The 22,418-nt window shown below is 42.2% G+C and overlaps 5 protein-coding genes across 5 annotated transcripts; 3 read left to right on the top strand and 2 right to left on the bottom strand.

Moving 5' to 3' along the window:
* Positions 1–2,776: 2,776 nt before the first annotated feature.
* Positions 2,777–5,325, top strand: EAF01_001549 (uncharacterized protein; the record flags this gene model as incomplete). The annotated part of the gene is made up of 3 exons (XM_038909799.1): positions 2,777–3,906; positions 4,004–4,569; positions 4,691–5,325. The coding sequence occupies 3 exons, from the start codon at positions 2,777–2,779 to the stop codon at positions 5,323–5,325; spliced, it is 2,331 nt and encodes a 776-aa protein (XP_038774611.1).
* A 1,686-nt stretch (positions 5,326–7,011) lies between these two features.
* Positions 7,012–8,253, bottom strand: EAF01_001548 (uncharacterized protein; the record flags this gene model as incomplete). The annotated part of the gene is made up of 1 exon (XM_038909798.1): positions 7,012–8,253. The coding sequence occupies one exon, from the start codon at positions 8,251–8,253 to the stop codon at positions 7,012–7,014; it is 1,242 nt and encodes a 413-aa protein (XP_038774610.1).
* Positions 8,254–9,399: 1,146 nt separating this feature from the next.
* On the bottom strand, positions 9,400–11,836 carry EAF01_001547 (uncharacterized protein). Its single transcript, XM_038909797.1, has 2 exons — positions 10,517–11,836; positions 9,400–10,442 (listed from the first exon to the last, which is right to left on the bottom strand). The coding sequence occupies exons 1-2, from the start codon at positions 11,585–11,587 to the stop codon at positions 9,900–9,902; spliced, it is 1,614 nt and encodes a 537-aa protein (XP_038774609.1). The 5' UTR covers positions 11,588–11,836; the 3' UTR covers positions 9,400–9,899.
* A 129-nt stretch (positions 11,837–11,965) lies between these two features.
* Positions 11,966–13,564, top strand: EAF01_001546 (uncharacterized protein; the record flags this gene model as incomplete). Its single annotated transcript, XM_038909796.1, has 1 exon — positions 11,966–13,564. One exon carries the CDS (start codon positions 11,966–11,968, stop codon positions 13,562–13,564), a length of 1,599 nt encoding a protein of 532 aa, XP_038774608.1.
* A 6,174-nt stretch (positions 13,565–19,738) lies between these two features.
* EAF01_001545 (uncharacterized protein) lies at positions 19,739–21,602 on the top strand (the record flags this gene model as incomplete). The annotated part of the gene is made up of 3 exons (XM_038909795.1): positions 19,739–20,569; positions 20,616–20,750; positions 20,808–21,602. The coding sequence occupies 3 exons, from the start codon at positions 19,739–19,741 to the stop codon at positions 21,600–21,602; spliced, it is 1,761 nt and encodes a 586-aa protein (XP_038774607.1).
* Positions 21,603–22,418: the final 816 nt, after the last annotated feature.

Raw genomic sequence — 22,418 nt, 5'->3', positions numbered from 1 at the left:
ATCTCCACCGATGAATCGGGGTTCAGCCAAGGCTAAACTCAGTGCGGGATCGATCCAGGATGCCATTTTTGCTTGGGCCTGTTTACTGGTGATACAGATTTGACGCCTGCCGTTGTTGGCCAACCCGACAATTCCAAGTTCATCCTTCGTCGCTATGATATTAGGAGTCCCCACAAAGATCGAGAAGAAGCGCATCGATTTGCATATCGATGAATTCGATTGGAGCAATAAGGAGCATGTTGATAGACTGAACAAGGCTCGTCGTCACTGGGAGATTAACACTCTGAGTCAAACCCACAGACCAGTGGAAAGTCTCGGTAAGTTTCGCATGATTCTGAGGATTTAGAGATTTCAAATTACTAACGATGATCGCTGTTAGCGTAACTATCGATGGTAGACGCTCTCCTGTTGATACATCCGTCGGAAGCTGGTCACCTGGCGACGAGGAGGGTGATGGGGATTCGATTGACTTCTAGAGCAGCTAGAAACTTGGCGAGCAACATCTGTCAGTCATTAACTGACTTTTGGGCGTATTGAATCATGATGGGACACGGACGGGACAGTTTCTTGGGATCATGGAGCTGCCGGATTTCTTCGACTATTTTGATACCATGGCATTCCACGGCGTTTGGAGTGTTTACAGACCTGGGTTTTATACAGATCGAAATCAAGGTTCTGTGCATGCCATTTATGTTTATTCTTACATGTGACTTGTTTCATGATATGAATGCTAGCTTTTGATCACTCTTTTGAAATTTCACACACGTCGCCGACACATAAAGCCCAAAATGATAAAAGTTAGCTTGATGATCAGATAGGGGGCTGCGACGCTCGAAGTTGGACTAGGTACACGCGGATAATGTTCTGAGTAATAAGTGCCTGCAGATGGAAAGTTTCTGATTTTAACTTTGACCTAAATACATTTGCTACCAAGACTAATCGAAATAAAATAATCATGCAGCGTGAAACCAGATCTGCTCATTTATCTCCCTATAGCATTCTCTCACAATATTAATCATCTCTAATAATCTAGCTGGCCTGCACGGTATTTCGCTTGGAAGCTTGACGAGGTTCCTAATCCTCCTTTTTCCTCTTTTCCTCTTCGCCTCGAAGAGCTTGGAGGCTAGAGTGGAGGAGTACGTGTGAATTGTAATAATATGAGGCTAGAAGAAAACGAGCTGGCGGCTTACTGATACGGGAATTGGATCAAGACCCTCCTTCATACTCTTTGCCTCCATGCACAAACTATAGTTAAGCAATAGCTTCTTCTCAAACATTGAAATGGTGATGTAGTATCCTTCATCTCTGTGAGTTGGTATATAATATCCGCCAAAATCTTGAACAAATTCCGTTCGAATGCTTCAAAAGTTAACATATACGTTCACTGGTTAGTCTAGATTCTGACAAGAGACAAGGTGAGATTTGTTGAAGTCTTCATTGAAACTATCATCTAGAGAGAGGACAAGGAGAGGGTCACATACTTCCTTTCATAGAACTTAGGATGTTTGAGAAAGCAAAAGAGCCACATGAGTCTTACATTCCAATACACACCCGAAAATGGTGAATGAAAAAGATAACATTTGAGGTTATCTTCATGCCGATGATATCCATACACCAAGGCACAAGATTAGATCACAGTATTAAAACAGAATGTTTTGAGTGGAACATGTACGGCTCTGTGGGAATAGAAAATGTATGTTCAAAAACAACAATACCATCCCAAACCATCTAAAAACATTCACTCCTCACTTTCCCCAGAAGAAAATTGTTTATACATATGTTATATATTTTCACATAGCAACCACCGTACCAAGGGCGGGGTAAAGGGTGATAGATGATTCTACCGCAGAATAAGATTTTCTATCAAGTTTCAACATTGATACAAAAGGATCCCGAATCTTCATCTTCTTTGATTTCTTTCTTTCTCATAACAACTTCTTCCATCCTCACAACATCAACATCTCGATCTCATACAACTCTCTCTAAGTCTACTTAGCAACAACAATTCTTCAATCTTTTCTTGATATTGGATTTCCACATCTTTCGTCAGCATTAAACATCTTTGACACGATTTCTTGATTTCTCGTGAGAATATCCTCGAAGTTTCCAAAAGTTCATTTCACCTCCAGTAAGCGCATCCTTTCCTTTCCAGCTCTTTATATGCTATCTCTTTCTCGAGCCCTTTGCCTATCCTTATTCCTTCACTCTTGCGAATTGAAGCACTTCTCATAAAAGGCAATTCTCTTCCTGCACAATACACTTCCTCCACTCTCTCTATCCTCGCGCCTGAGCACGATAGATCAAATCTCCCGCATTGCACTTAGCTCAACCACTCTTCACTTTGTAAGTAGAGCCTCGTCGTAGAGTGCACTCTATGTCTGGACTATCTTTCTCTCAATCGTCCAGGCAAATTCATCATTCCTTCTTGCGCTTGTGCATCGAATCTTCATCACGCTTCGTTGCATATCTTCACTCAGACTTCTTACCCCCTTGCATAGCAAATTCGTAACTTACTTTCATCTTTCGTCTTTGACTCAATTCTGTACGAGCGCACTTGACATTTTCCCGTCAGTGACATTACCTCACACAATCTCCAACTCAAATTTATCTGGTTCATATCATTGAACAGTCTTTAAGAATTCTCGTTTAAATACTGCATACGTTCCAAGATCTAGGCATTCACCTGATTACCTGATCGAAGATCTCAAGTATTCATACATAATTCATTTTAACACTTAGCGAAAAATCGAAATCCGACCACAGACGAGTACACATAATGCAGAGTATACGAGAGATGGAACAGACGGAGAAAAGAGCACGTATAGCTGTCCGAAGTCACCTCTTTGCAAAAGCTTGGATGTTCTCAGTGCCGCTTGCTGCTTTCCAGGAAAAAGATCGAGCTCCTATAATTCACCGCGAAAATTTCGGAGATGAACAGCAAAGACCTGCGACTTCTTTTGTAGAGCGCGATTCGGGCCTTGTTACTGGGGGCGGTGGTGATGATAAATCTAGCAATACCCCCACCGCCGGTAAGAAGATTACCCACAAGACCCCTCTGCCGAGCGACCGTAGAGACGGATCAGAAATGCCACTCGATTCAACACTCAGTCCCTTACATTCTCCACATGTGCCACGGATCATCAAGGAGATACCCAATCCAATTTGCCCTTTCCTGTATAATCACTCCATCGGTAGATTTTGTTTTCATTGTCGATATATGGAAATGCCATGGAGAGACAGACTTCCAGTGGCTCTCGACACGAACGGCAACAAAATCCAAGTCCCCCCCCAAGGTGCATTGCTAGAGGGTGTAAGAAACTTAACTGAGCCCTTCGAGATTGCCCAGCTTGCTCTACTTATCGAGTTTCGCATCATAGAACAAGATCTTGCCACCATCCCTGGTCTCGTTGCAACTTTTAAGTACTTCCCACATTTGCATGATGTTGCTCATAGAATTGCAAATATGGTCAAAGAGCTTCGAACCTTGGCTGATGAAGGTGAGAGCGAACGAGTACCACAATGGTTCGATACACTCCATGAGTTGTTGAAAGATCCCAATTTGACGCACGACCGATACTTCGCACAGACAACTGGAGAGTGGAACTTCCAAGCAAAGAATCCAGCACCTGCCGTTAAAAAAGCTCGAATCTCAACACGATTTTTGACCGGTATTCCAGTGATGCTTACCAGAGAGGATGCGATAAACTATGAAAACACTCGCGACGGGCGCACCGAAGCTGAGGCTCGTGAACTTATGAATCATCTCAATAGGAACGAGAGCAGAGGTCCAGGATATGTTCAATTCACGTTCGACTTTGTAAGTTGGTTGAGGGAAGGAGCGCATAGCACTGGTAATGATGCTCCACAATGGAGTCCCCGCTACGTTCAAGAGTATTATACGCATATGTACCCCCGCGTCTGCATTGGTTTATGGAACCAAAATAAACGGCACACGATCGCGTGGTCGGTTGGATTTTTCAAACCGCCATGACTCGACACCCAGAACACCACGTTTTCGCGAAGAGGCCTCGGAAGTTGAGCTCTACGATAGCAATGATGATGAAGAAGAACTTGAAGGGGCTTACTTTCGTAAGATTCCAGAAGTTAAGAAGAATACACCAGGTCGTGCCAATGTTACATGGCGTTTTGTTGAAGGAACAGACATCACAAATGCACAACTCGGAAACCCAGACCCTAGCAAGTTCTATTTGACTCGCCAAAATGTCGATGATCCCGAAGAAGTTGATCTCCGTCAATACGCACAAATTGCCGGATTTGACTGGAATGATCCTGCCGACATCAAGAAGCTCAATAAGGCTAGAGCTCAGAATCGTAAGCGTACACATGGTAACATTGCCGAAACACGAATTCCATGGACACAGCTGGAAAAGGATAAACTCTTTGAAGAGGTACAAGATGCGATTAGAGTCGGTGAGACAAGACATACGATTGACTGGGATGAGATCGCAGACAGACTCAGACAGAGATTCGATGGCTTTGTACAGAAGAAGGGATCTAAGTTGGCACCAGGAGTTGAGAGAGAACTAAAGAATGGCAAGAAAGATAGAAGTAAGTTAATATTTCCTTGCTGCTTTTGTGTGATTGGAAACTTGAAGGGCCGTGAGGCCCGGGTTGCGATTACGGATTCACTTTATTCTTGAGATATGATAGCTAACTACTTGCTTCACAGCTCTCAAGACTAGTCACAGCGACCGCGTAGGTTACAATCGCACTGGCTCTGCAACGGAGACACAAGCCTTGAAATACCCAGATATTCTCAAGTTGATCAATGATGCAACTGGAATTGGTGGAAAGGGAGGACGTGGCATGCTCAGAGGTCCCTATCGACCCCCGCAAGCTGCTGGTGACGAGAAGAAAGAATCCAACAGTCAACCAACAAAGGAAGACACGCGCGTCGCCCGCAGCAGCTTTTCACAGGCTATTAATGATGAACAAGATGAGGATGACGATTCACCAACAAAGAAACACAAGAGTAGGGCTTCCGGCACGATGTATAATGCGCCGACCAAAGAGCTTAATCCGTTGGCAAAGCGAACTCTGGACCTTCCTAGCAAGAGATTTGTGCACATGTTCGATGATGTATATGATACAGGAAATGGTCGTGCAGCAAAGAAGCCAAAGATTATTCACCGTCGCTATTCAAGCAGCCCACCTCCTCGTATGTTAAAGAAGCACAACGATAATGAAGAGGATGATGGATCACCACCTTCAACATCCCAACCATCTGCATTGAACACTGCGTTTGGGTTGAAGCTTCCCAAGAGTAGTGCAAAGCAGTTTGACGCCACTTCAGGCAGGAAATAGGCTATTTCTAAATCCATGCCGGTGGAATTTCTACTACGTGTTGATACCCAGCATGCTTGTCTTGTAATCCTTCTTGACAAACAAATTGTTGCTCAGCCTCTGTCTTCTTGGTGTTTCGCTTTGGGGTTCTCTCAATTTCCAGTCACCAATCGACACATTGAGAAACACAAAACTTCCACCGCAAATTCTCAAATGTACAACTACTGTTTCCCGACAATACAAATTCATCACTGTTTTCGCACAGATTCCATTCAAAAAAAAGCTCACGCGAACATTTTCCCCAGTTATTCTCATCCATAAGGAGACAGTTCTCATGAAAAATGATGACACCAGCCCCCAAATTCGGCACTCGGCAATTCCACACAGCACAAAATTTCATTCATTTCAGGTTTAGGTACGGCGATACGGTATGGTACATAGCGATATGGATATGGTAAAGATTACAAAAACAGATAATCTCGATGGCGTGCATACAGCTTTTATTATTCTTCATGATGCAATAAGGTTGGGATATGTATGATAGTCAGAGATTATGGAGCACATTTACGATTATGAGGTAATTTTCTTTTCTTTATCTGGGCTCGGGTTGGGTTTGTGCTTTGTCTCTATTTATGATAGTGTAGGATAATTAAATCGATGAAGAAAATGTTTTTATTGAATTTGTGATGTGCTTTGTTCTTGCTTGTGACGTGTTGGGAAGTGATGGTATGGGAAAAATACCTAGGTAGGTATGTGATGACCCCTTTTTGTCCGCTTATGCACCTGCTTTTGTGAAAGTTCGGTCGGGTATTCAGTCCTTCATCACACATGGGATTTGTATCACATATCTACTTGCTAAGTTCATCTCTTATTTAGAGGTATGTGTTTCTATAAACTTGTACAAATCCTATCAGACCCGTCTATTTGCAGCATGGATAATGGTTGAAATCCGTGATAAGGGTAGCATGACGAAGAGGTGGATCCGCGATCGTATGTAGGGAGGAATCTTCGAGGAATCTTTCCCAGCATAGAATGGACAGAAAATGAATTAGAGAAGAGAGAGGATTTCTTGTGACTACAAAATAATCTAAGATTTTTATAAGATAATCATCATGTATATATCGCGATGGGAAACGAAGGACCACAACGCGGGAAAATGTTGTGGTTAAAACTATCAGATTCCAGTGCTAGAGAGCAGACAACTTGCGAGTGGAAATTGGAAGGCGGGGTATGTGAGGAATCATGGATTCGTTCCCCAGAAACTAACATTAAGCCAAAAGGGCTTGGAAGGAAGGGGGAAGTGAAACATATATATGCGCGTTAGACGTATGTATTAAATCCTCACACTCGGTCAAACTGAAATGATGGTGAGATCAATAATCTACAATTCGTTCAAGTTTCACAGCGAGTCTTGTGTTGTAATAAGCTCAAATTCAAGTAAAAAAAGGTTGGATAATTGATTCTGGATATTATATATTATATGTTAAAAGAGTAATTATATACAAGAACGTTACGATTACATTTGCGATGAGCTGTGTGCAGGCACTCTATTCATTCCCATGTTCCGCTCTCTATTCCTCTTTTTCTTTCTCTTTCTCTTTCTCTTTCTTTCTTTTTCTCTCTTGGAATTCTATAACTTCCTCCTTCTATCTTTATACACACATATACATACTCCCATCTAGACTCTTCCTTTTCTGATTTTCTAATCTAATACTCATCTTCTTCCTCTTCTTCATCTTCATCTTCCTCGTCATCGTAGTAACACACATCTTCGTCATCGTCGTTTTCATCCTCATTTCCAGTAGTACTGGAAGCGGCTGCAGCGGAAGTAGTGGTTGTTGTTGTGGAGATGGGGATTGGGATGGAAGAGTTGGTGAACATTAGGATTGGAACTGCTGAGGGGAGGGTTGGGGTTTGAGAAGTGGTTGTGGGGATAGAGATGGAGGAGTTGGTGTATACCAAGGTTGGGGCTGCCGAGGAGGGGTTTTGGGGTGGAGTGGTGGTTGTATTGGTTGGAGAGAAGGTTGGGATTGAGGTTTGGGTCTGGGAAGTACTGATGGTTCCATTCGTTGGAGCGAAGGTTGGGATTAAGGTTGTGGTTGCTGAGGAGGGGATTTCGGAAGTACGAATGGTTGTATTAGTTGAGGAGATGGCGGATTTTGAGGTTGGGGCTTGGGAGGTGATTATTGTTGTATTGGTTGGAGAGATGACGATGTTGGAGGTGCTGGCAGCGGCTGAAGAAATTTCAGAAGTGCTAGTGGTTGCGGCTGCCGATGGAATTTCTGAAGTACTGGTACTGGTGGTTGTAGCGGCTGAAGGAATGGTGACGACTGAACTACTGGCAGCAGCAGATGGAGTCACAGTCGAAGTATAAACGACTTCAATCGTAGACGTAATTGTCTCGTAAGAAACGTCTGTTTGGAACGCAGTGCTCGTGACCACACAAGGATTAGTGGTCAACTGCACAATGTTGAACACGCTTGCAGCAGCTGGTGCTTGAGTGACTGGTCCATTATTCAAGAAGCACTCATAAAGAGCACCAATAGTGGTAAACACAATTCCGTTACATGAACTGGCAGATGTTTTCAAATTGTTGAGAGCATTGCAGATAGACACACAGATAGAAGTGGCAGCTGCTCCAACGGGCTCGACATAGGCACGAATAACAGTTCCACCAATGAGTGATGCACCGCATTGCTGAGAATAATAGTTGCCTCCGGTCAGAGACCAAACTGCGCCGGCCGAGCAAGTGCCTTTTGGGATTACGCTATCTACATTACAGGTCGTCGCTGTAGTGATAACTGGGTAGGCAGTAGTAATGGTGTTGGTGACTGTACTAAGAGTGGTCGATGTGACAGCAACTTCCGAAGGACTGACAGCTTGTCGTGGAGCGACGACAACAGCCTGACTCAAGCCGGTTAAGGCAGACAGAATGACTAAAACTCTCATATTGAATGACTGAGAACAGTTTAAAAGAAAGAAAGATACAATCAAAGATAAATGAGTGGATGAATTGAGAGAGGAATGGATATGGGATATCTAAAGAGAGATGACCTAATCTTTGTATAAAAATGATTCTGGGAACCAAGTTCAGCTCTACAGTCCCAAGGAAAACAATCACAATTGCACTAAGTATAGATAGTGCGATACTACTAGTATGCGAGCACGTTCTGGTCCCTTGGAGAGCAGGGTAAGATTGTTTGCGGGGGCGAGCCGTGTTTTCTTGCCAGAGCCACAAGGCAAGCATGGCATTTGTGTACTTTTACACATCACATAAAGTTTCCTGCAGTATCGTGAGTTATTCGTTAGTTTGGCCGGAGTGATACTCGAGGGAATACCTTCTCTGATACCAATTCATTATGTTTCTATTCTTTCACTGCCTCCTAGAAAATACCAGAGCACGTAGGGAACGGAACATCTGGAGGACCCAACAGACAATGTGGCCCCTGGCTAGCTACTTATATCCCGCTTTGAGAGCCTTCACGCTTTTCTTGGCCCCAGAGTAACGGATGAGCAATCCCATTCGAAGCGCCAACATAGTCACTTACCATGTCAAAACCTTCATTATTTCCCAATCCGTCTCTAGCTTCTTTCCATCCTCAAGAGAGAATACCATAAGAAAAGTAGATTAATTCGTGAATGTTCACCAGAATGGGATATCTGTGGATCTGGGGCTGATTGTGGCTTGCTCATTCATTGCTCTTTAGTCCGTTTTGGTAGAAGAGAGAAATTTTTAAGATTGCAATACTTTTGTCCCGCGTCTAGATTCTTCGTTTGTTTTCCCCTGAATCTATTCTCCACGATTCGCTGGGTGATCAAAGCGCTGGGATCGCCGTGATTCGTCGATCTTTGTATCTTGTGGTTTTGATTGGCTTGTTACGAGTGATAATGCTCCATATCATAATCATGTGATTCCATTTCTTCAATGTCAATGTAGGTATGGATCGTGTTTAAATCTTCTTTTCAAGCTTAATGAAGGAAGAAACTAGGATGGAGTTGTAGATAACGGAGTAACGACGATGGTTTACCAAGTAATAAGCTTCAAGTAGGAAAATCTAAAGATGTCACGTTTCGGCTGAGATTCGGCATGAGGTGCATGAGCTAGTTCACTTCAATTCGAACATTGACTTCAAGGCCGTCTGAACCACATTTTCTTTCTGAATGTAGACTACCTACAATATCGATCCTTCGCAATGAACAACAGAGATTCAACTGCTCATATGCTGCACCATACATCTGCAAGTTCCAACGAGAAAATTCAAGCATACCCCAATGGAGAACCCCATCGCGCTCAACTACCATTAAACCCAGTGTTGTACATATCTGCACTATCTTATCATTAGACCAATCTTATCATACCAAATTAAGTCTTCCAAAGTAGCACAATCCTATCGACCAAAGGAATACAGCCCTAAATCGTTCCGACGGAAGCTGTTGTGTCGAATTTGCTCAAGATCCGAGGTCCTTAGTGTGGCAGTCCCGTCATTGGCGATGTTCAGGACTGGACGAATAACAGAAAGAGTAGCGAAAATTCCAACATGAAACTAGATGACCATCGAATGAAGGCCGCAAAGTGTCGTACAGGTTTGATGTTTTCATTGACTCTTCTCCGAGGGGTTCTTGCCGTAAGCTTGATCTGATTTTCTACGCTTCATGAGAGGCTCCTTATCCGAAGAGTCATCAACACTATCCACCTGCATCTTATCGATTCGTGTGGAAGAAGATTCAACACCTGAACGTTCTTCCTTGTCCACTACTTGCCTTTCAGTATTGCGCGCGGCACAGGCAGTCGTGCTAGCCCCGAAAGATGAGGGAGGATCTTGATGGGCATCCTGAATTATCTTGAGCATTTCGTCTATAGACTTGCGCTTGCTGGGATGTTCTATGCTGTTTCGAAGTAATAGGTCGATATCACCAAACTTGGTAGCCTGGTTCATACAACCAGATGCATTTCGATCGGACCCGGTTCTATCTTTTTTGATCTCGCAGCATCTTTTGGTTTTGTAATCTATTCGTTGCGTCTCAGTGTTCCATTTACTTGGTATTGCAAGTGCAGAACCTTGTTTTTGTGTTACTTTTTCCAAGTCGACGTTGATGTTGTGGGCAACTTGCTCCCATGGCATATTATGCTTTGTGTACTGCAGGTCAAGGTCAGCAAGCATGCACAATATAGCAATGCTACATACTACTTGGTAAGAGTGAAAAAACTTACGCCATGTTGAAGACCCTTGATCACTTGATGTCTCAAAAGATCCTTCTCAACTTGCGACCATGCTAATCGAGGCGGCACCTTTGGCCCATTGGTCCGTAGGATGAATTGATTTCTTCCTCTATTCAAGGAATGGATAGCCTGCTTATCATTCCAATCAAAACCAGCGATATGTGGATACTCCCTGACGTTTGTGACACTTGGGTCCTTGCGAAGCTGACGCACCATGAAAAACTTTGACGTGTCCGGTGTAGCCAAACAAGCAGGCTTCAAATCCTGTCCAGGAACAAATTGCCAAGGAGATATTTCGTGTTTGGTTTTTGAACTTCCAACTTCATCCTCGTATTCATTATCATTGTCATCGTCTACATCGTCCCCATCGGCTCCATCGCGACTAAGGAACAAAAGCTTTTCACCCTTCAATATGGGGTCTGTGTTATCATATCCAAGGCCATCATCTTTCCCCTCTGGATCGTCATCTGCAATAGGTGAGGTGATTGGATCGTTTGCTTTCGAATCGACTCCGGGGGCTTTTGGCACTATTTTAGGTCTGCGATATCGTGCTTTGAATCTGGCTACTGTCCAGTCGGGGTTCAATAGAGCTTCATGCAATATATTCCACCATCTCACTAAGCCTCTGTCTGGAGATTCGGATGACGCCATGGCTGTAAAACAAATATCTGCAATAGCGTGGGCAGCAGCTTTTATCCGTACTTGCTCGATTGTGGGATTAATTCTGACAGCCTCCTTCCACCTGTTTTCCACAATTGCCCATGTGGCCATGGCGACCAATCTCATCTCATTAGAATTTTCGACTTGAACGGCTTGTAAGATTGTGCCTTTTCGCCCCACGGAGACTGGCATTTTATTATATCGGGAAATTGGCATGAAACCGCCCCAGGGCATCTTCATTCCTTTGCAGATGGTGCAATACTGCCCAATCGCGTGGCTGGTAATATCTCCAGGGATGCATGGTGAGCCAATTTCTGGATATGGTGTTGTGAGCTGTCGCGGCTGATGTCCTGCCTGTATCCATAGGTCAGTATTTACTAGTGAGAAACACAGTGAAATCATAAGTGAAAATGTTATTGTTAATCATTCTTATCATAGCAGAAATGAATTTTTGAGCTCAATGATAGCTTGGGGCAGGGCCATTCAGATGGAAGAAGTGACTGGTAATAGCACTCTCAACACACGAGTCAACCAAGCTATTGATGTATCAAGATAGCCAGCACTTCGAAGATACAGACTATAGCTGCCGCACCCACAAGGTGCTGACTATGTAAAAAGAGATGGATTGATTAAGTCAACTACCCCACTTTCCGACCACCCCCTCTTTTCGACCACCTCAAAAACCACACCGCTTTGAGTAATTATAAAATTTATACTTTGAATAACTCAACAATGCTTTAATCAATTGATTTGAAATTTTGATATTATTATAATTGTGATATGAAGAATAGATATACCGAAGAAGATATCGCAGAGGCTCTTAGAGCGATTACAAATGGAGCAAGCATACGAAGAGCTAGCTTGGATTATGGTGTTCCACGTACCACACTTCACGATCGAATATATGGTGGAGTTTCGCATCAAAAAGGCGCACAAATACTTCAAAAGTTATCTCCAATTCAGGAGAATCGACTAGCAGAATGGATATTAGTACAGGAAGCTCTTGGTACTAGCCCTACACATCGTCAAATCAGAGAGATGGCAGAGCACCTCCTTATTGTACGAGGGGAGGATCCCTCACTTGGAAAGAAATGGATACATAGCTTTTTTCGAAGGCATCCTAATATTGGAACTAAGAAGCAACATCAAATCGATTCTGCACGAGTTTCAGGTGCTACATCTGATATTATTAAGAAGTGGTTCCGGAACCTCGCAATCCCTGAAATCAAGGCTATTAAGCCGGCCAACAGATGGAATATGGATGAAGCAGGTATAATGGAGGGTCAGGGTCTTAATGGACTAGTAGTAGGAAGCACTGATCGAAGATTTATTCAAAAAAAGCAACCTGGATCTCGAATTTGGACCTCTTTTATAGAATGCATTTCAGCCAATGGAAAAAGCATTACTCCCCTTGTAATATATAAGGGAAAATCAGTTCAACAACAATGGTTTCCAACAGATTTGACTCTATTCAAGGGTTGGAACTTTACCGCTACAGAAAATGGATGGACTACAGATGCTACAGCTTTAGAATGGCTGAAAAAGATCTATATCCCTCAAACTACCCCTATTCAGCCGGAAAATTCAAGACTCCTCATTTTGGACGGACACGGAAGCCATGAAACTACAGCATTTATGTTAGAATGCTTTAATAACAACATATATCTCTTACTTCTCCCACCACATACGTCACACGTACTACAACCACTCGATTTATCTGTGTTCTCACCCCTAAAAAGTGCATATCGAATCGAACTTAATAAATTAAGTCTATCATCCGATTCCTCACCAATTGGAAAGCGCAATTTCCTTTCTTGCTATCAGAAGGCTAGAATAGAAGGTTTAACTATTCAAAATATCAAGTCTGGGTGGCAAGCTAGTGGTCTTTGGCCCAAAAATATGGCTAAACCTCTTATGAGTCGACTTTTGCTTGAAAATAGCAATAGAGAGGTTTTATCACTTAATCCTGAATCTGATGATGATCCTATTCTTCAATGGAATATATATTCATCGTTTATTCAATGGAAAACCCCTCAAAAAGGAGCCGATATCAGAAAATATAGAGATATAATGATTCAAGAGAAGGAGATCGATTTGCCAACACGAAGATTACTATTTCGCAAGATTATAAAAGGATTCGATGCTAAGGATTATGAACTCTTAGAGGCAGAGAATAAGATTAGAAAGCTAGAATATCAATTAGATGAAGCATTACCTAGAAAAAGGCGAAAGGTTGTGGTATCTCCAAATTCGAAGTTCGCAGGGATTAGAGCTATAAGGCGTACACAAATTGAAGCTGGAGATCGTGAAGATGAGGTAGATGATAGCTCTAGTGCTATAGAAAGTGATTCTACAGGCGATTTCATTGAAGTTCAATAGTTATTGAGTTATTAAAGTTTTAAGTGTAGATAATATGAATTTTTTAGGTGGTCGGAAACAGGGGGTGGTCGGAAAGTGGGGTAGTTGACTTATGATGTGGATTTTTAGTGATGGGAGTGTGATTGTACTATTGTTCGACAACGACGAGGTTCATAAATTGAATATTCAGCACTAAGGCAAGGTAGAGGGTATGTATGACCGTGATAGCTAATGTCACGAGAAAATAAGGCACGGGGTGTGGTGGAATTCGAGGGCGGAAGCACCCCAATTGATAAGTCCGCCATAAAAGATCATACAAATGTAGGACAATGGAGATTTGTTCGCCCAAGAAAAAGATATGTATGCATATGAAAGACGAACTTACCATTCTGTTGTTTGATTGATTTCAACAGAAATCATGAATACGTATCGATGCGACAAGGGAGCGATCAAAAATGCAGCTGGGCACAATGAATCTTTTGCCAAGAACGAAGAAGGAGAGTGGCAGGATGATATACTATTTTCAGTCTTTTGCGGTTTTCTAGATCAAAAAATCGCGATTAGTATGCTCAAAGAGTCTCAAAGAGTGCAACTTACGGGGTATACGTTTGTGGGATTGGAACTTGGAAGGGACCTTGGAAGCTGCTGGATGCAAAGGAGTCGGACGAGCAAGCTAACAAAAGGTAGAATTTGCTTTAGGTAGTGCTGGATGTTAGGAAGATAGGCTTCTTCAAATATGAGAATGTTTCAAAAAGCTGTAGTGATCGATTAATGAATGCAGCCTGTGATGTCTACTCTGAATTTCCGTATCTGAGCTAGGAATTTGATGCCGTTGGCAACAAGAGGCAGAAAGTATATAGTGAACCCTGAAAGTCAGGACATAGAGAAGAAATGACAAAGACACCTTTTTATCTGAGGAGTGATATAAGAAAGTGAAAAATATTGAGAGAAAAGATTGTTGCTGAAGAAAGTAATTGTTGTTGTCCTGGAGACGTAGAAATCAGCATTTGCCAAAAATTTGTTGAATCTGACAAAATGACAGAAATATCACTCAGTTTTCCAATTGCTGGATACGAAAACTTCTCTCAACGAAGAATGTACATAATAATTTAGTATCAAGTGGTCTTCACCCTTATCTTGTGAATGTTGAAACAAATCTTGAAAATTAGTACAGCTCGGGTTTACCCGAGGTTAGGGTAACCCCCATCTAATCCAATTAAATTGTTGAAATTCAAGCAGGTTTCTACTCACTGTTAGATAGAAAGAATTTGGTTAGACTTGTTAGATAGAGAGCCTTGTTCACAAGGCGGAGAGTGGTAGAATGAGATGTTTGGTGCAATATCTGGTTATTTTTGGTTCCGAGATTTGATGTTGGTGCATTTTGTTCATATCAAAATCTTGTATGAACCGATATCTTCATTTCTTTTTCTGTAAGTCACCAGCTTTTTGTTTATTACTTTTGAAACTCATCAGTCTTTCTCTTTCTCTTCTTTTTCTTCATCGTCCTTTATTGATTCAACTTGATATGCTATCTTTATGCCATCTTCTGCTCCTAAAATAGGAAATACCTCAAAATACGTTGAGCAAAACTGGATTTTCTTTGTATTCTTATGGCGAAACTTGGCAGCATCTAAGTATCGAAAAAGTCCTTTCACAGATATGTTCAATATGCATGTATTGCATATTTGTGCAAACAAATTCTAGCATCAGGCGCTATCTTGATTGGAACCTTGTAGGTGAGGTAGTGGCTTGCCATCAGTCTGTTGGTGTCATTCGTTATTCCCTATCTCTTCATAAGTCCTTGGATGTCTGAACTATCCGAATGAAATATATACTAATTAGTGTCTCTTTTCTTGAATAGGATCTATGTTAAACTACAAAGTCAAACCCCTGCGGACTTTAATCCTCTGACTAGTCCAACTCCTCAAAACACTGACTTCTTTATCCCAAAGATCTCTACGTTTTACACAACAAAATCTCTATCCAAGAACCTCCACACCTCTTACCCTTATAGTCCTCTTATTCGACAACAAAAAATATACAGCAAGGAATAAACACTTGAAGAATCATGACTGGAATTTCCAAATATATGTCTTAGTGGGGCGAGCAACAGGCGAGGGGCGAGGAGATTAGATGGGGAAACAGCAGGAGCGATGGAACTTGATGCATATATATGCTTCCCTTGGGAACAGTATTCAAGAAATAGTTGTATATCTAGCATTGATACATTAGTGGGAAAATAAAGATGAGGCAGAAGGCCCAAGACTAGATATAGTAAGAGGAATATCGAAGAAAGCATACATAACTTGAACACAATGCTCTACAATAGACAGTTGTCTCAGGAAGAACGAACCAACAACAGGATCCACCAAGGAACAAAAAAGGGGAAGCAAATTGAGCCAATACAAGCGAGACTGCAGGACAAGGAAGTTGCGATGAACTTGAACATTACCCTCTGCCCCCAAAGTGCGAATTGCGGAGTTTGAAAGCTACAAATATATCAGGCTCAGAAATACAAAGGGGGGCAGGGGAGCTGGAAGTGGATGAGACTGAATCATGATTTACAGATTGGAGACTGCAGAGAACGTCTCCACTGTATTCAAGATTATCGGGAATGATGTGTATTTCGTTCGAAGGTATCTTACTGGTACCATATCATCATAGGAAGATAGCTCAAACTTGCGTTTTTAATAAGACACATACCAATCCATAGGCAGTAAATAGAAAAATAGACCCGGGGAAGAATAGGTCGATTAGATCTTGTTAAGTGTAGTTCTGATCAAAGCAGGGGCATCAAACCAAATTAGAACCAGTCTTGAGTCTAGGTGCAAATATATTTTTAGATCTGCAATCTGCTCTGTTTCTTATTGTAGATTAAACCCATAAGTTTTATGTACTATCACGCTAAATCGAAAACTTACAGCGCCCATTAGTGATTCCCCAAGTTCATGCCAAATTCAGAGTCGCTTATTACTTCAGTGTGTCTCGCTATATTATAGCGTCTTTCAGGCTTGATGAGGGGCATATTGACCCTGCATCCTCCCTGTAGGACCTGAAAATTTGAACTTCCATTACAAGATTTACTGAGTTGGGTCAATCCGAGAATGATTTCACCAACACTGCGAACTGCTCTAAGACTCCAGGGATGCAAATTTGGGAAAGTTATGGCCAGCTGAAATTAGTGTATTCCTTCCTCAAACACGGGTGATGGTTGTGATTCAAAATGTTCTTTCGCAGAGTAAGTAAGCTGCAAAAGATCCGGGGACTTCGTGCTGACTGACATTCCTTCCCCCCTTGAGAACCTTTGCTAGGTTAAGGTTTAATTGTGTTGCGCTATATGATTCGCTTCTATGCATTGTAAAGCTGGAGATAGAATACAGGAATACAACCCATTCTAGCACATTCCTACCACCTCCTCGCTAGGGTTTTCTTTCCGAGCCCACTTCAATTGCAAGTTGAAATAGATGTAGAGCTTCATTGGCGTTTGATGTTTCATTGCTTTCTGGTGTTATAGAATATTCTGAGTGTTCTAATCTGATTATAAATCGTTCGAGGAAATTTTCGAGAGGATGTGTATACTGAGTGTCACGGCAACTCTCATATTAGTTTTGTGGTTCGTTAGTAGTGCAGATCCAATATTAGATAGTAGATAGATATATCAAGATGCCATATAATGCTAGAATAGATCTAAGTACAATTTCTCTGCACGTTCATAGATTTATCCGGAAGTTCCTATCAGTTTTAGCTCGAAGATCACCGGAAATCTCAACATCTGGATGTTTAGAAATGTTCGAGTGCTTCTGCCCCAGACCAACAACAGTATGACAGTAGATTGTAGCCGCTTTTCAGCTAACCTCCGGATCAACGTTGAATTCTGTTCCCACAAGACTAATCAAACTTATGAGAGAACTTGTATTTGAGCCAAAGACAACAACGCGCTGCTCATGTGTTACGGTCGCTTTTTCCGAGGATATAGATTTCCAAGAGACCAAAACTAACGTCTGGCAGAGCTTCTTCTGTGAATATTCGGGAGTTTGGCGAGTGTCTTGCGCGAGAGTAGGGGAAGAGAAGGAATTCGAGTCGAGATAGTTTGAGTAAATGGAAAGGGTAGTCTGGATAGGAAAAGTTAGGAAAGCATATACTGGGCTAAAGCAGACGAAGGTAAGACTAGAGAGTATAGGAGAGATAAAGCGAAGAATGCAGACCAGAGTACTCACGGCTTCAGGAAGAGAGGGACCACGAGTATTAGTACGAAGATTCAAGTAGATTAGCAAGCTGAAGACGATAGTGCTAAGTAAGTGATAGATTTTCGAAGTAAAGAGGAGTTAGATAATGGATCTCCGAGAACGCGATTAAAATTTGGATAGCAGGAGGAGAGAAAGGGCCCAGATTGTAGTTTTCGTAGAGAATCTTGGTTGGTTTTGGGAGTAGGAAGAAGCTAATCAAAGCGAGAGAGAGGAAATCTTCTTCGCTAGATAAAGAGCGAAATGAGACATCTCAGTTCAGGGAAAACAGCACTAGACGATGCAAAATCTTCAATGAAAGATCCACGATTAGCTGGAGAATCAAGATAGAGATTGATTAGTGCGCGAGCTATTTTTCAAGACAGAAGGCTAAATATGCCGTTTTTGATTGAAGACTCCACGAACAAGTCATTGCTACAGCATTCACAGCTAATTTCTAAACTTACAGACAAGCTAAAGTGTTCTATCCGGAATCTATCACTAGCAGATTTACGCACGAAGAAGTTGATAATCGATCCCATTATTAAGAAAGCATAGTCTTTCCAAAGAAGACGCAGTTACTGGCTGTGAGAAAAGGGCAAATGGAGGCAGGTGGCAGGATGAAGCCAGCGCATAAATTTGAGATATCAAAGCTAAGAAGTAAGTCAGTCACAGAGTTTCAAACATTTTACGCATCAAGCTACTGGCTGCACATGCGGCAGAAGTGAAAGCTAACAGAGCACAGTAGGATCTTAGCGGCACGCACAACTATAATAGGCAGTTCGATATCTATGGGCGCGAAGGAAAGAAGAGACATAGAGTATGGAAGGAGTATATCTAGGCACTAGAAAAGCGAGAGGGGCATAGTAGCTGTGAAGAGTTCTAGTAGGAGAATGATGCACCAGAGCTAAGAGATGTCTCTGATGCTTGATGTGCGAAAAAAATTGCTGGCTAGTGTAGCTCGAAGCTTGTGTGGATCTAGTGTTTGAAGTGCATTTACTTGTTACATTAGAGATACGAAGAATAGACTGATGGATTTAGGGCTATGCGATCTAGTGAGTAGGCTTCTGGCTACAAAAATGAGATTCGGGCTCAAAAGACTAGGAAAGACTAGCAGACGAGGAAGAGAATGAGAGAGAAGTGTGGGGGAGGTGAGAACATATTCAAGATAGAGAACAAAGGATCAGCATGGAGGGCGGAAGAGGAACTTTGTTATCAGGAGAGCAGGATGAGCAAGGGAAGACTTATGATAGCATAAGAGGAAGCAGAAGAGACAAGAAGCATCAAGGGGATCAATGTAATCAGTCACTTGAGAGTAGAAGAGGAAGTTTAGCTTCTAACTGGTATGGCCCTGAGCTAAACGTAGAACCGTAGGGAGTATGACCTGTTCGACAGAGCTCTGTAACCTCAAGGAAGCTTTAAATCAGTGACAATGACTTGTATTCCTGGCGAGAAGCTTTGCGGTAGGGTTAGATGCAATACATCAGGTGGGTTAAAGGACAAATTCAAAGCAAGACGTTTAAAGCAGGCAAAACAGATGGATTTTAGATGATATTATACATTTACGGATACAAAGGAAGGCCAAATACCTCCTCTCCGACCGCTTTTCAAAGTGGCAAGGCCTTCTACCGTATTGAATAACTGATTAGCCTTACCAAGTAGCCTTGTATAACCGACAAACTGAATGAATCACGCCACAAATGTGAAAATGCGGTAGAAATCTCTGCCGTAGTCTTGAAAATATGTGATTAATACTTCTAGCGTTACTTTTGCGTCGAATAATCGATCGTTCGCCGAAATTGGTCTTTATCAACTCTCTCCACCTCTATATTAATTGTATTTAACAACGGGTTTCCTATCAGACACCTTTGTTCTACCATATTGCATCATTTTCGAAAGAAGTCTGCCCATTAAGTTCATCTACTCCTGTTCAATATCTCTTGCGACTACAAATACGATACCTACTGGCGTAATGAAAGGCAAAAATCAAAGAAATGACGACCTGATGACCCCAAGATCCGGTCTAAACCCAGAGGATCCACTACCATCCATCGAAGGTAGCGACGAAGACTCTATACAGGATATGCCGCCTCCAATGCCTCGTGCTAGAGAACGAAGACCCCAACGAGGTGGGTTAATTGGAATTCAGCATCATCAAAGAGTCCCTAGCTCCTCCCAAGTTCCACCACACCTTCTGAGACCAAGAAGAGGCTCCAGTCCCGGGTATGCGTCAGCTCTCAGTCCTTACCTGGGCCCTTTAAATCCTCGAGGACATCAAAGACTCTCTGAAAATCCTGTACCTACCATGATACCTAATCGAGTCCAGATGCCAGACTCTCACTTGCGAACAGCCAACACTGAGAACACGCAATCATTGTCTCGAACTCGCAATGATAGCACATCGGGCTCTAATCACCCAGAAAGAGCACAATTACAATCAAGACAAGATGGATCTTCTCGTCAAGTAGCTGATCAGGCTATGGCAGACTGCGTTCAACCTCTTTCAGGAAATTTCCACTATACAGGTCCTGTCAGCTACAACCCACTCACCGAGGCACTGAATCCGCAAAACGCTTCATTCTACCCAACTCCGATGTCCCCGAACCCAAGAAAGCGTCGTAAAATGCAATCTAACGCTGCTCATCGCTCCCCGTTCCAGCAATCCGGCCTCGCAAATCAATGGTCCTCTCAACAAGATTCATATATGGGAGGTATGGAATCATCAGTAGATTTGCAAGCATTGGGAAGTGTAGCTGTTGGATCAAGTAGTGCTACTCAAGGCTATTGGGGTGTTTTACTTCCTGTATGTATTAAGTTTACTCTTCATTTAACCATATGCTAACCTGTAGAAGCAACCCGGAAGAAACAGAGGACGCACAATAGGCTCGACGACCAAGAACACAGACTCTATGACTATGCAACCCCCACTACCGCGCTCAATTGCTACCAGTCCCCCAGAAAGAAGCCCCGTCCCGTCATTTGCTGTGAGTATCTGCTGATCAATCCCTTTACCTCTCAATATCTAACTCCTTAATCCTTAGATCCCGGTTGCTCTCAACGAACAAATCGCTACACCACGTTCAAAGCGTGAAGCTACGTTCAGCCTTGTCAAGAATGCTGCAGCGATGCTTGACCCCTTCACAAAGATAGTTCCAGCCACCGTTAAGCTAGTGGCGGACAACGATCAAGTGTGGGAGTATAAATATGCGGGAACTAGACGAAACTGGAAGAAAGGTCAAGGTGGAAGGGTTACTGTCGTAAAGCTCAACGAATGGGCAAACGCTATCTTACGTCGCAGCCTTCCTGGAAGCTTCCCTCCTGCCCCGAAGAAAAGAATCTATTCTGCTCCTCCCCCTCCTAAGCCAAAGAATGATAAGTGGACAGAGTGGGAAAGAGCATTCCTGGAGGCACATGTTCTGGATGCAGTAAATGCAAAGAAGGCCAATCTAGATGAAGAAGATTGGCAGCTTATCGCAGACGCTCAGAATGAGGAGTTTTCTGGCCATAAGAGGCTTCCTGGATTGCCTATAGCACAATTAACCTCGCGTAGTCTCACTATTGATGATGTTCCGGTCATTAGAGGTGGAGGCTATACAAAAACCGAAGGGAACTTTCCAGAGCGCTCAAGCTCTGAAATTCAGAGAATTATCTACCATTGGCCTGAGATTCATGAGAAAATCAAGCAGGTAATTAGGAGACACCGTGGAAAGATCCCAATCTATGTAGATTGTGACACCGATATCAGTGACTCGGAGCGTACCTCAGATGATGAGGATGGAGATAAGGAAGCAGATGTAGCTGATATTGGTGCTTTAAAGCCTATTTCTGAGGGTTGATAGTTATTTTATTAGTAATTTGAGCATTCTCGGGGGTCATTTGCGGTTTTTGGAGGATTAGCGTGGAAAAATTGAGCATTAGTACTAGATATCAACAAGCAATGTTTAAGAGAACTCTCAAATGATCATCAGTGTTTATCGTAGCTTCTCATTGTACCAATAGAATCCTAAATATCTACATTTTGAGGTAGAAACAACAACTGCTATAGATTAGAACTACCCGTTGACGCTCTGACATAATCAATTGACTATAATGATAGATCTTCAAGAGATTATAGATGTAGAGCACTCATGATATCAATCCCGTTCTTCATTAGACACTCTCCGAAACTAAAAAAAAATTCGTTAAGTAGGTTAAGGTGAATGATATTTTCCAGGGCTTTTCCGGAGTTTTTCTCTCTAAGAAGAGTTCTTCGGAATTGCTAATAAGAGGATGAACCTCATTATTTATCTTCTAATTGTATAATGAGATTGTTCCCATCTTTTGTAGAATAGACATACCACATTCAAATCCAGGGATAACAATTGGTACTCATTTTAGGAGTCAAAATGAGTATCTATTTCAACTAGAATAGAGCCTGAAATATTCCCTACTTCTCTAATATCATTAGCCTTCAGTATTGCAGGTTATGCGCTTAGCAGGGGATTGACTAGGCTGGATTGGGAATAGTACTATAATAGTACTATATGGGAAGCTTAGGCTTATAGAATTTATAAATAGAATTAATATTATTATTGAAGCTTGAATTGTTATTGTATTATATAATCTTGAATACATATAAAAGTGGGTTCTGGTAAAAGATCTGAATACAGGGA

Source organism: Botrytis porri (assembly GCF_014898465.1).
Source record: "Botrytis porri strain MUCL 3234 chromosome Unknown BPOR_002, whole genome shotgun sequence".
NCBI lineage: Eukaryota > Fungi > Ascomycota > Leotiomycetes > Helotiales > Sclerotiniaceae > Botrytis > Botrytis porri.
The sequence above is the reverse complement of the archived record's forward strand: the minus strand, read 5'-3'. Positions and strand labels throughout refer to the sequence as shown.

What these genes read in the sequence shown, in the direction of transcription:
- EAF01_001547 (XM_038909797.1), bottom strand. Translation starts at nt 11,587, where the DNA reads ATGATTTCACTGTGTTTCTCACTAGTAAATACTGACCTATGGATACAG. An exon ending in TCAAGGGTCTTCAACATGGC is followed by an intron (nt 10,443 to 10,516) that starts GTAAGTTTTTTC and finishes CTTGACCTGCAG; the next exon opens with TACACAAAGCATAATATGCC.